Source organism: Branchiostoma belcheri, unplaced genomic scaffold (genome assembly GCF_001625305.1).
Source record: "Branchiostoma belcheri isolate BF01 breed outbred unplaced genomic scaffold, Haploidv18h27 scaffold56, whole genome shotgun sequence".
In the NCBI taxonomy this organism is placed as follows: Eukaryota; Metazoa; Chordata; class Leptocardii; order Amphioxiformes; family Branchiostomatidae; genus Branchiostoma; species Branchiostoma belcheri.
The window spans coordinates 1,364,888-1,379,542 of record NW_017804198.1 but is presented as its reverse complement, the minus strand read 5'-3'; the positions used below and the strand labels follow the sequence as shown (position 1 = coordinate 1,379,542).

The window sequence follows — 14,655 nt, the reverse complement described above, 5'->3', positions numbered from 1 at the left end:
CAGCTTGACGGAAGGGGACCGCGCACTGACTGATGGGAAGCTAGACACAGCGGAAGAGAAGTTTGCTTCAGCTCTGAGGATGATTCACGGTATGTCCTTTCTTCTACTCACATATGCATTTTTATATCATCTTGTATATCATTATATACATACAGGGAAGCGGTAAGCTACTACGAACAGTTCATAGCGATGAAGGAAATCATCCACGGACACGACATGGCACACCCGAAAGTTGTCGAGACATTTAGTAACCTGGGAATGTGCTGGAGTGAACTCGGAGATGAAAAGAAAGCAATCAGCTACTTTGAACAGTCACTGAGAACGGCGAAAACTATCCATGCATATGGAGACAACAAGGCACATCATAACATAGCCAAGCTACTTGAATTGCTGGGAGAATCTTGGAGAAAACTTGGAGATCAGAAGAAAGCGATCCGCTACTTTGAACAGGCGCTAGGAGTGGCGAAAACTGCATGTGGAGACAACACTGCCTTGTTACTTCGAAACATAGGATTATGCTGGGATGAACTTGGCGATCAGAAAGAAGCTATCAGGTACTATGAACATTCGCTGAGAACGGCGAAAACTATCTATGGGGACAAGGAGGCACATCATGACATAGCCAAGCCACTTGAATTGCTGGGAGCATCTTGGAGAGGGCTTGGAGATCAGAAGAAAGCAATCAGCTACTTTGAACAGGCGCTAGGAGTGGCGAAAACTGCATGTGGAGACAATACACCAGATCCATACATTGCCTTTTTACTTCGAAACATAGGATTATCCTGGGATGAACTTGGCGATCAGAAAGAAGCTATCAGATACTATGAACAGTCACTGACAATGGAGAAAACCATCAATGGACCCAATACTGTAGACACAAATGTAGCACGGTTACTTACTGACCTGGGTATCTCATGCAGTAAACTCAGAGATGACAGAAAGGCGATTCACCATCTCGAACAGTCCCTGTCAATGATGGAAACTATCTATGGACGAGACACGCCACATCAAGATGTTGTCAGGACACTTGACACACTGGGAACATCTTGGAGTAGGCTGGATGGAAGAAAATCTATCAGCTACTACGAACAGTCACTGGCGATGCAGCAAACCATCTATGGAGACGACAAGGCAACTCCGGAAAGTGCAGGGACGCTTTATAACCTGGGGCTGTCCTGGAGTGAACTCGGTGACAACAAGAAAGCAATCAGCTACTTCGAGCAGTCATGCTCAACTATGCGCAAAACACTACATGGCAACAACAAGAAACACTCATACATTGTTGCCTTGTCACTTTTAGAGTTGGGATCCTCTTGGAGTAAGGTCGGCGATCAGAAAAGAGCAATTGGGTACTTGGAACAGTCACTGACGATGATGAAAACAGTCTATGGAGGCAACACTGCACATATGGACATTGCCAAGATACTCTTCAAATTAGGGTTGGCATGGGGTGAATTTGGTTATCAAGAAAAGGCTCAGGATTATATTGAGCAATCACAGAGTATGGTTATGTCTCTTGATGCTATTGACACTCAACAGTTCTGAGTCGGTGTCCAAAAACTCCTTTGGTGGAGGGACGAAAAAGTGGTAAAAGTTTATCAGTTACAGAATCTGCTTGCACACAACAGAATGTTTTATTCAGTGTTCAGTGACCGCCTGTCACCTTCTTCAGGGCAAATCTGATTAGCAGTTGTGCTGTACAATGTGGACCAAAGCTACAGGGAACGGTATCCACAACGCGGTCCCAAACGTACAGGAGTGTAATAAGATGTACTTCTTACGAATGCGGTCCCAAACGTAACTGAGTCGCTCGGACGCGTATAAAAAGAGTCTTCTTATTCAGTGACTTACAAACCTGATGACACTACTCACGGAAGTACCAGTTACAACTAATAAATGTATAACATCATGTACTATACATGTCATCTGCCCGGGTAAATATTTTCATCGCTCTTATTTATATTGTATTTAATCACATGAAAGTAATACATGTACAACTTATGTTTAGTTACTGTTAATATATATCATATTTGAGTAGGAACGCACAACATTTGATTGTTGACCATCGTCGGATGACGTATTGGATGGACTGACGAATTATAAATGTTATAATTATATCAGTTGATGGTATTCTCCACTCAATAGCAGTTTTATCTTAACAAAGAAAGCTATTCTAGCAGTTACGCATGAATTATGCTAATGAGGCCCTGATTTTAATAAGTTATGTTTAATGATGTTTTCCTTCACTCATTCCAATTGCAATAACTTAATAAGTATCATATTCTCGGCAGTTAGCATTACAAAATTAAAATATTTAATCATTAATTAAGCTATTCTAGCAGTTACGCATGAATTATGCTAATGAGGCCCTGATTTTAATAAGTTATGTTTAATGATGTTTTCCTTCACTCATTCCAATTGCAATAACTTAATAAGTATCATATTCTCGGCAGTTAGCATTACAAAATTAAAATATTTAATCATTAATTATGCAAGCTTCTTCTTTATTTGCATGATTGATATTTGCCGATGTTCCTTTTTTTTAAAGAATAGACAAGTATTGTATTGATTGCAGTCATTATGGCATGCATTGTATCTGTACAGCTGTTGAGCAATAAGTTCAGTTCAGGTCATCCTTCAGGTGACACTATGTACTGCCTCCACAAGTTCCTGTCACGCATGACAGAGGACAGTTTAGCACCGCCCAGACCTATGTCCTCCTCTATCACCTTCTTCAGAGTTAAAGAAGGGCGACCACGTCTCCGCTTTTCTGTTGGCATTCATTCATTCATTCATTCATTCATTCATTCATTCATTCATTCATTCAATCATTCATTCATTCATTCATTCATTCATTCTTGTTCCCCATTACATAGTTTAGATAGTCCTACCTTGGAATAAATCAGGATGTCCTCATTGACTTTGTAAATTAGATTCTGCAAATACAAACGTTGCAAAATAGCGAACTAACCAAGGCTCACGAACCCCATTCATTTCAAACTAGAGTCCCACGATCTCATACCTTCGCCAAACGATGTTAATCCCTGTGACTAACAAAGTAAAGATTATTCCTCCTGATTATGCAAATAGGATCCTTATTTGCATGAATTATATCAGTTGATCATATTCTCCATTAACCCTAAACAGTACACCTGGGGTCCGCGCGGACCCCAGCACTATATATTCTGTAATATCTTTTTTGTTTCTAAAGATTTTTTTCTGAAATTTTAGGTAATTGTCACCCACAAAGTTGTCTCTCAAAACAGTGCAGAAAACTCCATTTCTACCGTTTATGAAAAAAATTATATCTGATTTTCTTTTGGGGTCCGCGCGGACCCCAGCCGGCTTTCGATCATAATGGATACACTGGCGTTCTTATACATTACCTTATTTCCGTTTTTATATGTTTTTACGCACTCATCGTATGTGTACCAAGTTTTCAGAGAATGGTGTAGTAATAGAATTAAATTTTAATAACTTTGGTGTAATTATGACGTCATATGACGTCAGACCTAATAATATAGTCCGCCATATTGGATTTTAACCAATGACGTCATCAAATTAGCATACTACATGCATATTAAATGTTTTAACTTATATTTAATTATGTAAGATGATGTTAATGTTGGAAAAGAAGTGTAATTTAATATAAAACTCAGAAAATTTTTATGTTTAAACCAAAATTACTTCTACTTTAAAAAAAACTGCCTGCTAGAAACCCGTTGCCATGGCAACACAAAAAAACATCAACTTACTAGTATTAAACTAATATGAACTTTTTTCCAGAGACATTTTAGGAAAGGTCTCCAAATTTGATACTTCTAGCGCAAGCCGTTTAGCCGCTATCTGAGATCAAAGTTGGGCCTCAAAAGCCCCTTCAGTCTGAAATGGGTTTAAAAATCGGGTATTTCTTCTTGTCTTCTTTTCTTCACCAAAAAATAGAAAAAGTTCAAAATGTATGATTTTTGTATGTAATGTGGACACAGAGGTTCCCACATCAGTTTGCAAAACAATTGAGCTAGGAGCATGTTGATAATTTCTAAAAATTAGAAAAAACTGTTCTGGGGTCCGCGCGGACCCCAGGTGTACAGATTAATCAGTCCGGGAAGGTGTACTGTTGAGGGTTAAAAGACAGCCTTATCTTAACATTTAGAAAGCCATTCTATCATTTTCTCATAAATTATGCAAATGAGGTCCTTATTTGAATATTATGTTTAATGATGTTCACTTTCACTTAACTTTCAAATACCCCAAGTATGAAATTCCAGACAGTTACCATTATGGAATTATAACATTTTGTCATTAATTATGCAAATTAAGTGTTAATTTACATAATCAATATCTGTCTGTGTTTCTCTCGTTCTCAATTACATATGTCACAAGCTTCAATAGTCCTATAATGTAATGCAGCTGACTTATAGAATTTCCTCATTAATTATGCAAATTACATCCAGATTGGCATAATTGTCACATGATTATGTCAAGCGCCACTTAAGCTACCTACATACCAAAAATCATGATGATCCGTCCACCGGTTCTTGAGTTATCATCTTATGAATAGTTTCAAAGAAATGCCCCTGCAGTTCCTGAGCGAGCCGCTAGGGGGCCCAAACATATGTCACCCAGCACAAGACCTACCTACCATCCAAATTTCGTGACCCTAGCACTTCCAGATCACGTGATAGCAAAACCGGAAGTTCAGCTGCAGTACCATAAGAAGCCGCTAGGGGGGCCCAAAATCTAATCATTTTGAGGTCTCATCAAGACCTACCCACCTACCAAATATGAAGTCAATCCATTTAAACCTTCTCAAGTTATCGTGTTTACAGACAGACACATACACGAACGCCTACGAAAACATAACCTTCTTGGCGAAGGTAATAAGACTAATAATGCTGAAATATTACTACTATGAGAACAGAGTTTGAGGGGGAAAGGTCTATACCTTGGTGCACTGAGTTTCAGAAAGTTGAAATAGTCAGTTCCTCCAAGCCACTAAATATCTACCATGTTTATATAGTAGTGCAATCTGTATGGTTTTTCTACATTTTCGTATAGTGAAAACTACCATGCAGTTGATAGTTACACTGTGCCATTAGATAGGGTTTCTACCGGATTCATGTTAAACTAAGTGTGGAGGAACTTACACAATAATGTGATATAGGAAATGTTTGTGCCTTAGGATTGTTTCTGTTAGGGTTTCCTTCAAAATGTTTCTCTGGGCATTAACAAAATTAATGTCAGTATAGGTCAAGGTTGGAATAAAACATAAGGGAAACAATAGAAAGACTGCGGAGAGTCAAAAACATTAGATCGATCAAGGGTCTTTCAGCGGTCTTTCTCACTTACTGGTTGCCCAACACAAGAAATTGGACGATTTCGAAACTCCAGTCTTTGTCAAGGAATGAGCAATCTACCGCTTCAGGGAAGCACAACCATCCCTCAACAGAGACGAGGGCCGCCACAGACTTCCTGTAACCTATGATCACTGGGAGTTACGCGTGTTATCTGCGTGACGTCACGGAAGCGGTGGATTGCTCATTCCTTGACAAAAATTGGAGTTGCACAGTCAAAAATTTGGGCGAGTCCAATTTCTTGTGTTGGATATCGCAGTTCAAACATGTTTCATAATGGTTTCAATTATGGTATCCGTACTGAGAATTTAGTTGCGAGACAGTCAGTCCTGTGCCATAAGATAGATTTTCAGCATCTAAGGATTCAGGGATGGCCTGAGACTGACCCTTCAATGTCTGATCATGACGACTGGTCATTACAGTAGCTGTGGTGTTTGGTTTATGGTTTCCGTACTGAGAATTTAGTTGCGAGGTAGTCAGTCCTGTGCCATAAGATAGATTTTCAGCATCTAAGGATTCAACGATGGCCTGAGACTGACCCTTCCCTGTCTGATCATGACCACTGGTCATTACAGTAGCTGTGGTATTTGTGTTGGATTCAGTAATGACCTGAGACTGACCCTGCCCTGTCTGATCATGACCACTGGTCATTACAGTAGCTGTGGTGTTTGTGTTGGATTTGATTAGGGGCTGATACTGACCCTGTCCTATCTGATCATGACCACTGGTCATTACAGTAGCTGTGGTATTTGTGTTGGATTCAGTAATGACCTGAGACTGACCCTGCCCTGTCTGATCATGACCACTGGTCATTACAGTAGCTGTGGTGTTTGTGTTGGATTCAGTAATGACCTGAGACTGACCCTGCCCTGTCTGATCATGACCACTGGTCATTACAGCAGCTGTGGCATTTGTGTTGGATTCAGTAATGACCTGAGACTGACCCTGCCCTGTCTGATCATGACCACTGGTCATTACAGTAGCTGTGGTATTTGTGTTGGATTCAGTAATGACCTGAGACTGACCCTGCCCTGTCTGATCATGACCACTGGTCATTACAATAGCTGTGGTATTTGTGTTGGATTCAGTAATGACCTGAGACTGACCCTGCCCTGCCTCAACACGATGGTTGTCAATATCTTCATACTGGTGATCATCGCCATTGGTCATTACGGTAGTGGTGTTTGTGTTGAATTCAGTGGTGGCCTGTGACTGACCCTGCCCTGTCTGATTATGACCACTGGCCATTTCTGTATATGCTTGTTCAGTTGGTGCTGTTCCCACACCTACATACCCAGCGTTTTGCTTTAAAGCAGCCATCACTTGAACATTGGATAGATTTCCAACTGTCAGAGATTGAATGTTAGCCTGAGAATGACCCTGCCTTCTCTGATGGCCACTGCTCATCACCGAAACTGCTGTGTTTGTGTTGCTCCCAACAACACCGGGATTTGGACCTAATGGGGGATGTCTGGTCCTCCTCTTGTACCAAACTGTGACCAATATTGTGCCAATCAGGACAATGACAATAACTGGACCGCAGAATGAGCTAATGAGAAAAGGTAGGGGGAAGAGAGCAGATTCAGGTTTGTCTGAAGTGATTGCAAGGGGCTGAGTTACCGTTGCTCTTGTTTTGCTTGTGTTTTCGGCAGGATGTGCTGAGGAACCGGCAGTGCGTTTAAAGAACCAGTGATATCGAGAGGTGAGGGTTGCATTGTAACAGATATCAGCACTTTCTGCGTTGCCAACTGAAGATGTTGACTCTGCGGCTGAACAGCTATCAACAGTGAAAGGTGATATGGTTGGCTCTTTACACATCAATTCTTTAGGATTGACATCTGTAAGCTTCTGTCCCTGAACTTTGGCGGGTTGGGCACATATTATCTGGTCTTTTAATGCCTGAATGAGTCTAAAGGGAGCCACCCTACAGTCACACTGCCAGGGGTTCCCGTCAAGCCTTATTCTGATAGTAGATGGGAACAAGCAGAAGACTGACAGGGGAATGGTCGACATGTTGTTGTTCTGAAGTTCCAAACGTTTGAATAGGGGCAGATTTCCAAATGCACCAGAATTGATGGTAGTTATCTGGTTGTCGTTCAGCCACAACTCTTGTAGCTGGGGCAGAGTTGCAAATGTACCAGAATGGATAGTAGTTATCTGGTTGTCGTGCAGGGTCAACGTTTTAAGCTGGGGTAGATTTTCAAATGTACCAGAACGGATGGTGGTTATCTGGTTGCATCCCAGTTCCAACGTTTGTAGCCGGGGCAGATTTGCAAATATGCCAGAATGGATGGTAGTTATCTGGTTATCGTACAGGAACAAGTCATTTAGCTGCAGCAGATTTGCAAATGTACCAGAATGGATAGTAGTTATCTGGTTGTCACCCAGGTCCAACACTTGTAGCTGGGGCAGATTTTCAAATGCACCAGGATGGATGATACTAGTCATCTGGTTGCCGTACAGGAACAACTGTTTTAGCTGGAGCAGATTTGTAAATATACCAGAATGGATGGTAGTTATCTGGTTGCCTCCCAGTTCCAACGATTGTATCTGGGGAAGATTTGCAAGTGCACCAGAATGGATGGTAGTTATCTGGTTGTTTTCGAGTTCCAATGAATGTAGCAGGGGTAGATTTGCAAATGTACCAGAATGGATGGTAGTTATCTGGTTGTCAAGCAGGTGCAACTCTTTTAACTGGGGTAGATTTGTGAATGTACCAGGGTGGATGGTAGTTATCTGGTTGGTATCCAGGTACAACTCTTGTAGCTGGGGAAGATTTGCAAATGTACTAGAATGGATGGTAGTTATCTGGTTGGTACCCAGCCACACCTTTCGTAGCTGGGGAAGGTTTACGAATGAACCAGGCTGAATCTCTGCTATCTTGTTTGCATGGATTGACAAATACTCTAGCCGTGGGAGATAATTCGCAAATGTGCCAGCTTCAATCTTTGTTATCAAGTTTTTTTGCAGGCACAAGTTACACAATTTTTTATACTTTAACAGCTCAGACTGTTTTACAGTTTTGATCCGATTACTTCCTAAATCCAAGCCAGAGATGGATGTTGGAAGGTTCTGAGGGATGCTGGTTAGGCCTAGGTTTTCTTTGCAGAGTGATGATGGTTTACACCCGCAGTATGCTTCTGGCATGTTGGATTCTTTCAGGATGACGAGAAGGAAAATCAGCACGTGTCTCAGCTTTCTTCCCATGATGTACTGCAACCTGAGTAGAACGGGAAGCTCCTCAGTAAGGCCACTGAAGTTTTATATTTTTCAAATACATATGATCAACAACATGACAATCATCTTTCGTAACAATATCTTTCATTTACTACATATTATTTCTTTGATAAGGTATCGTAGTAGGAGCAAACAAGTCACAATCCAAACAGATACTCGCAAACGATTATACACTACAACCACCTAATATCTGTTTAGAGAAACGCGCCTACAACACAGCTACTTAAGCTACGGCCTATTCCAAGGGATTATAAAAATAGGGGTGTTTCTGAAATATGAATTTACCTCAATATAAAAACAGCTAGGGTGAAAAGAAAACCACGTGCATCATCACAGACATAACAGCACACCACATGCCCAATTACGAAGAAATACAGCGAAGACAACAATGAATTTTCACTGCGAACACATTAGAGAACGGCTCACCATTTCGATTATATGCGACGAAACAGCTGTTTTCAATCACCGACCAAAATTCGTATCTGCCTGAAAGAAACACCCCCCCCCCCGCTATTCAAAACAACGTTTTTTTTTGCGACCGCATCCACGTGCTTCTTAAATTTAGGGGTGCTTTAGATTTATTACATTGACCACAAAAACAGCTACAGCAAAAATAAAAATACGTGCATCATCAAGGGCATGCCCGCAGACGACGTATAAAATAACATGATTAAACAGAGGGAAACTCGTGTTCTAGCTACGAACACGAAAAAAAGGCTTCCCACAATACTCCGTCCGGAGGTCATGACCTTCACCGAGTAATGAATACCTAGCTACAGTTATAATGCGAGGTAAAGCTGAATGTCTCATGTTTAAGGAAAGTTACACACCACAAACACGTTTAAGTTTAACCCTTAAGATCCCTCCGCACTTATTGAAAAGGGTCAAGGGCCTTCCCGGTGTGACTGATAAAAACCTTATAGTCCGGTCTCACTGTACGACGTCTTTATTGGTTTTCCAACCGCAAACATACATATGCAGGGAAAGACACAAGTCTCCCTGAATTGGGTAGTTTGTTACAATCAACACATAATACAATACAATCGATGAACAATAAACAGTAGTAAAATACAGCATAAAGACAAGTAAAATCCGAGATTTTATACCTCCGGGCTTTTAATTGTATATTTTTATATAGGGTTCTAAACAAATAATTTGTCGACACCGGACACCCCTCTGTGTGAGGGGTCATATACCTGGACCAGACCGAGAATAGCTCAAACATGCCAAAGGTCAACGGTCGCCACCACTTTCACGTTCAAAGGGGTGTTTTGGGGCCACCAAAATGCAACATTTTCACGCCCGAAAACACATACACAATAAAAACAAAAGAATGTGCATCATCTGCAGCCCAATAGCAAAACATAAACCGAGTCTCAAAGGAATCCGTCCACCCAAACGCGAGAAACAGCTGCGAACTTGAAAATCTAAATCTCTCACAAAACCCTTCCGCGGAAGGATGTCTCCTCCCCCGGAGGTAATAACAAGATTAGACGCAGATACAGCATGGGGTAGCTCATGAAACAGACTCGTTGTAAAGTTTTATCGCACAGTAAACAAATGACCTTTTCAGCCGCTCAGTCCTGGCTTTTGGCACATTGAAGGCACTGTTGTTCCGCAAACATCTACCTGTAGCTGTGGACCGTTGGGGGGGGGGGGCACTAAGTCATAGTGGGTGCTCAGGCTTTATCATAGCTGTGAACAGCTTCAAAACGGCCGCTTCCCTCCTTTCTTTCAGAGAAGGGAGCTTTGGAACTGGTCGATTTCCTCCGAGGGAGATGATGCGCACTGCGCGTTTTTTGTACTCGTTCCATACTTGTGGACAGCTCGTCACTACAGCCAACGAGCAAAACATGACCATACTCTAGTATACGGCGAATCAGCGACAGATACACTTGCGCCAAGTCGGCGACACTCATTCCTTGTTTTGTCAATAACCGCAAATAATGCAGCCTGCTGGAGGTCTTGGAAACTGCTGACTTTACATGTGCTTGCCAGGATAAAGTACTGTCAAAAGTAAACCCGAGGCCCTTTGCAGTTGTTGTAACAGGAACAAGTTCGCCTCCAAGAGACAAGGGTGGGGATACAGGAATGTTCCTACTGAAGCAGATCTGCAACTGATGACTCTTTTTCCCGTTCAGTATCATGTCATTTTGACCAGCCCACGTGTCGAGTTGAAACGCTTCTGCTGACATAGTGTTGTCTGTGCCACATGACCGACAGGGGATTGACCTGGACAGGTCAACGTCATCGGCACACCCCACACTGTACTGGTGTCTTACGCCTAAAGGCATTTACTGGTTGTGTGAAACAAGCAAAAAACTAAATTGAGGCAAGGGAAATGTTCTTACAAAGACAGAGCAGCACCCTGAGATGTCGCGGTAAATTTCATCAGGTTGGCAGAACGTGTAGGAGGTACTGGGACAGCCAGGGTCGTCTTACCTTGTTTCAATGTCTATTACCTCAAGGCTTCTGACTGGAGTGCTGCTTCTTGTCGCTATATGTAGGTGGCGCTTTTGCGGCTAGGGAGCCAAGCCAAAACTGACCTCGAGCAACATAAAAGTCTAATTGAACATATGGCTTTGATTCAGTGGGAATATCACATATACACAGCCACCATCACATATGAAAGGATTGAAATACTTGCAACAAAACATTAAATTGTCCTTTGTCTTGTCTCTTCTCTTTACATGTATATGCCATGCACGTTCCGGCAGAGGACAACAAAATTTCTTTTTTGTTCTTTTTTTTAAAACAGGCGAAAATTACTGCGCGCAATAAACATGACTTGCTCTGGCCCTATGAAAAATCTGCTTCCCCATCCGTCTCATAAAAGAGCCCGGCAGCCGCGCCCGAAAATGCAGGAAAACAGCCCGTGAACTACCCGGCGGGGCCCCTGTCTCCAGTGGTTATCGTATGGGCCTGTTAATTGTCTGAGACTTGCTGCTTAAATATTGATATTGTTCTCCTTTGAACTCCTTCTTATGGCCCTGTTTGGACCTCCCAGGCAAGGAATCAGCAGAAGACTGTTTCATGAGCTACCCCATGCTGTATCTGCGTCCAATTTTGTCATCTTTATGCTGTATTTTACAACTGTTTATTGTTCATTGATTGTATTGTATTATGTGTTGATTGTAACGAACTACCCACTTCAGGAAGACTTGTGTCTTCCCCTGCATATGTATGTTTGCGGTTGGAAAACCAATAAAGACGTCGTAAGACTAGAAAATTGTACACTTCTTATAAATCTTAAAGGTTCCTATTTCTAAAATGTCATCAAAATAGCCACTATAGGAATGTGTTTCTTAGTTACGTGCACGCACTCTTTTGAATAATCAAGGACGTTCTATGTCCTTGGAATAATGCAATTGTACGTACACAAATCTCCTGGTAAATGTAGACATATAAGCTGTGTTGCCGTGTTCATTTTGAAAAGTAATATGGTCGTAACATAACATCAAGCCTTAAAGAATTTTAAACAGAAAGTTTCTTGGCAATGTTGCATGGTTTATCCGAAGTTTTTACTTCCAGCCATTTTTGCCAATAGTGCCACGTCAGCAAATAAAACTATCATGGCGCACCACCCTTTGTACCCCCTACATGTAACCTTACCTCCAAGCAGATATTAATTTGGAATATTGTTAAACGTTTTCTCTCCCAGCTATTTATACCATTGCCAACAGTCAGAAAAGGGCAAATCTTCCCCCGTCACATCTACTTGGAGAACCTGGTCCAGCTTTTAAACAGTACTCTGTAATGCGACCCCACTACACGTACATGCTGTTATATTTCAATCTTTTAATTAGTACTTTTAATGAATGTTGGCTGTAGTGTTACAAGTGATAATTGTTTAGTCACAAGTTGTTTTATACAGTTTTTTTTTCAGGAAAACTTTCAATGAAATTAAATGAAATACCTTTATTGTACATTCATGCCACGACTAGGTACAGGTCAAGACTTAACAGACACATAACAAACATATGTAGAAAAGTGTAGACAAAAGATACACTGCTTGACTTAGACATACATACAATGTACGGGACATGTAATTCAGCCTTCGGGCTGTAAAGTGCTTGAAATAAAGCCCCCCATTACAATTAACATTTGATTTCCAGCCTAGCCGTAGGCCAGTGACAAACTGGCGACATTAGATTATACCTTAATAGTTTATCCACTCGCAGACACGCACCTTTCAAGTTGGTCAGAATAGCTGCAGTTGTCACTTCTTGACAGGAACTCGGGCACAGATTGCTGTTCTTCTATGGTGTGTCTGCCTCCTTCGATAACCGATCCGTAACGCCGTGTGACAAACAACCCAGGATTAGTCACGTGGTGTTAATTGTCTGAAGCTGGCTACTTAAATAACATTAACATTTATGACATGACGATGCAGGGTGCGAGATAAATGTTGACTTGTTTCAGGTGCGTTCGTCATTCTTTCATTCTGTCAGGCCGTGTCTATACGGAACCACCCAAGACGCGATTCGGGTAACTCACATTCCTCACATCTGGTCCACGTGCCACACACACCTGTGAAACCGTGTCCGAACACAATACGCTTGAGCAACATTTATTGCTGTTTGATGATAACACGCAAGGCGGCGTGTTATTAATGTCAGAGGTCAACGACCTGCTTGCTGATGCCCCCCTCCCAGCGTATCTCGGCCGAATGCCGACGTGGTCCCGCCAGAGGCGGCGAAGCTCGCCCTAGAACGGACACATTATTTGACCATTACCGCTCTTTAAGTTGCTGCCACGTAAAAGTTGGTATTGCATATAAAAAAAGAAATATCACTCCGTAATCCATGACCAGGCGAAGTCACATTGAAATCACATTGCGTTCAGACGCAAATCGCGATTCGGGGAAAGCGATTCGAAACCACCTCTAGAAGTGGCTTGGGATCGAGGCGCTTTCAATGTGATTTCGGAGCGTTCAGATGGAGCCACTTGAAACCGGCTTCGGGGTAAACCACATGTAAACCGCCTTGGGTGGTTCCGTATCTATACGCCCTCAGTCATCGGTCAACAAGATAACTCAAGAACGGCTGGTTGGTTTCATTCTTAGTGAGCTGGTAGAATGTGATGAAAACTGGAAATGAGACTTTGGGCCCCCTAGTGGCCCTAGATAGGTACTGCAGCGGAACTTCCGGTGTTGATATTTGGAACTGCAGGACGGTTTGTTAAAAAAAAAACTTCAAGAGAGGATAAATAAAAACCGGGTGACGCATCTAATTTAGGAAGAAATATTTAATGAAGAAATAATTAATGAAGAAATTCTATCAATCTGCTGTGTTCGATATTAGGGCTATGAAACACTTTTATGTAATGAGAACGGCAGGAAGATTCGCAGATATTGATTGCATAGTTTATCTGAAATTGGTACAGTTTTATAGTGGTAACTGTTGGGAACTTTATATTTGACATACTTGGAAGTTCAGTGAATCTGAACTTAACTAGACATAATATATTCAAATCGGGACATTATTTTGCATAATTTATGAGGAAATGCTAGAATAGTCTTATTTCTAAAGATAAGACCGTCATTTGGTGGAGAATATGATCAATTGATATAATTTTCAGCCGAGGCTCTTATAATTTGTATGATCACCTTGAAAATGTCAGTTTGAACGCTTAACATGAAGATTGGCGAAGGTACATGTATGAGGTCGTGTAACTCTTGTTGCCTTCGACTGAAGGCTATGCCTTCGGAGAAGGTTATGAAATCGGGTTTGCACTGTTTGGCAGATTAGGCACGATAACTCTTGAAGGCAAGGTCCGAGGTTCACGATTTTTGGCAGGCAGGTTGATTTAGGGGTGGCCATTGTCAAGGCTAAAAATGGGCTTCGTGGGGGGTTCCTAAGTCACTGTAGTTGACCTTGGTTTTTGGTGTTTTTTCCTTGTCATCAAGATATCTCGAGAATCCTTAAATGGATGTTCATTATTTTTAGTGGGCAAGTTACCGTTGAAAATGCCGAGGTCAAGTTCAAAGATGGGCCCCGTGAGGGTTTCTATGTCACTGCAGTTGACCTTTGTTTCTTGTGTTTTTTCTTGTCATCAAGATAAC

The 14,655-nt window shown here is 41.7% G+C and overlaps 1 protein-coding gene across 1 annotated transcript; it reads right to left on the bottom strand.

The window, feature by feature from the left end:
- Positions 1-5,636: 5,636 nt before the first annotated feature.
- Positions 5,637-8,561, bottom strand: LOC109481501 (filaggrin-2-like). Its single transcript, XM_019784079.1, has 2 exons — positions 8,390-8,561; positions 5,637-6,886 (listed from the first exon to the last, which is right to left on the bottom strand). The coding sequence occupies exons 1-2, from the start codon at positions 8,559-8,561 to the stop codon at positions 5,637-5,639; spliced, it is 1,422 nt and encodes a 473-aa protein (XP_019639638.1).
- Between the last annotated feature and the right edge of the window lie 6,094 nt (positions 8,562-14,655).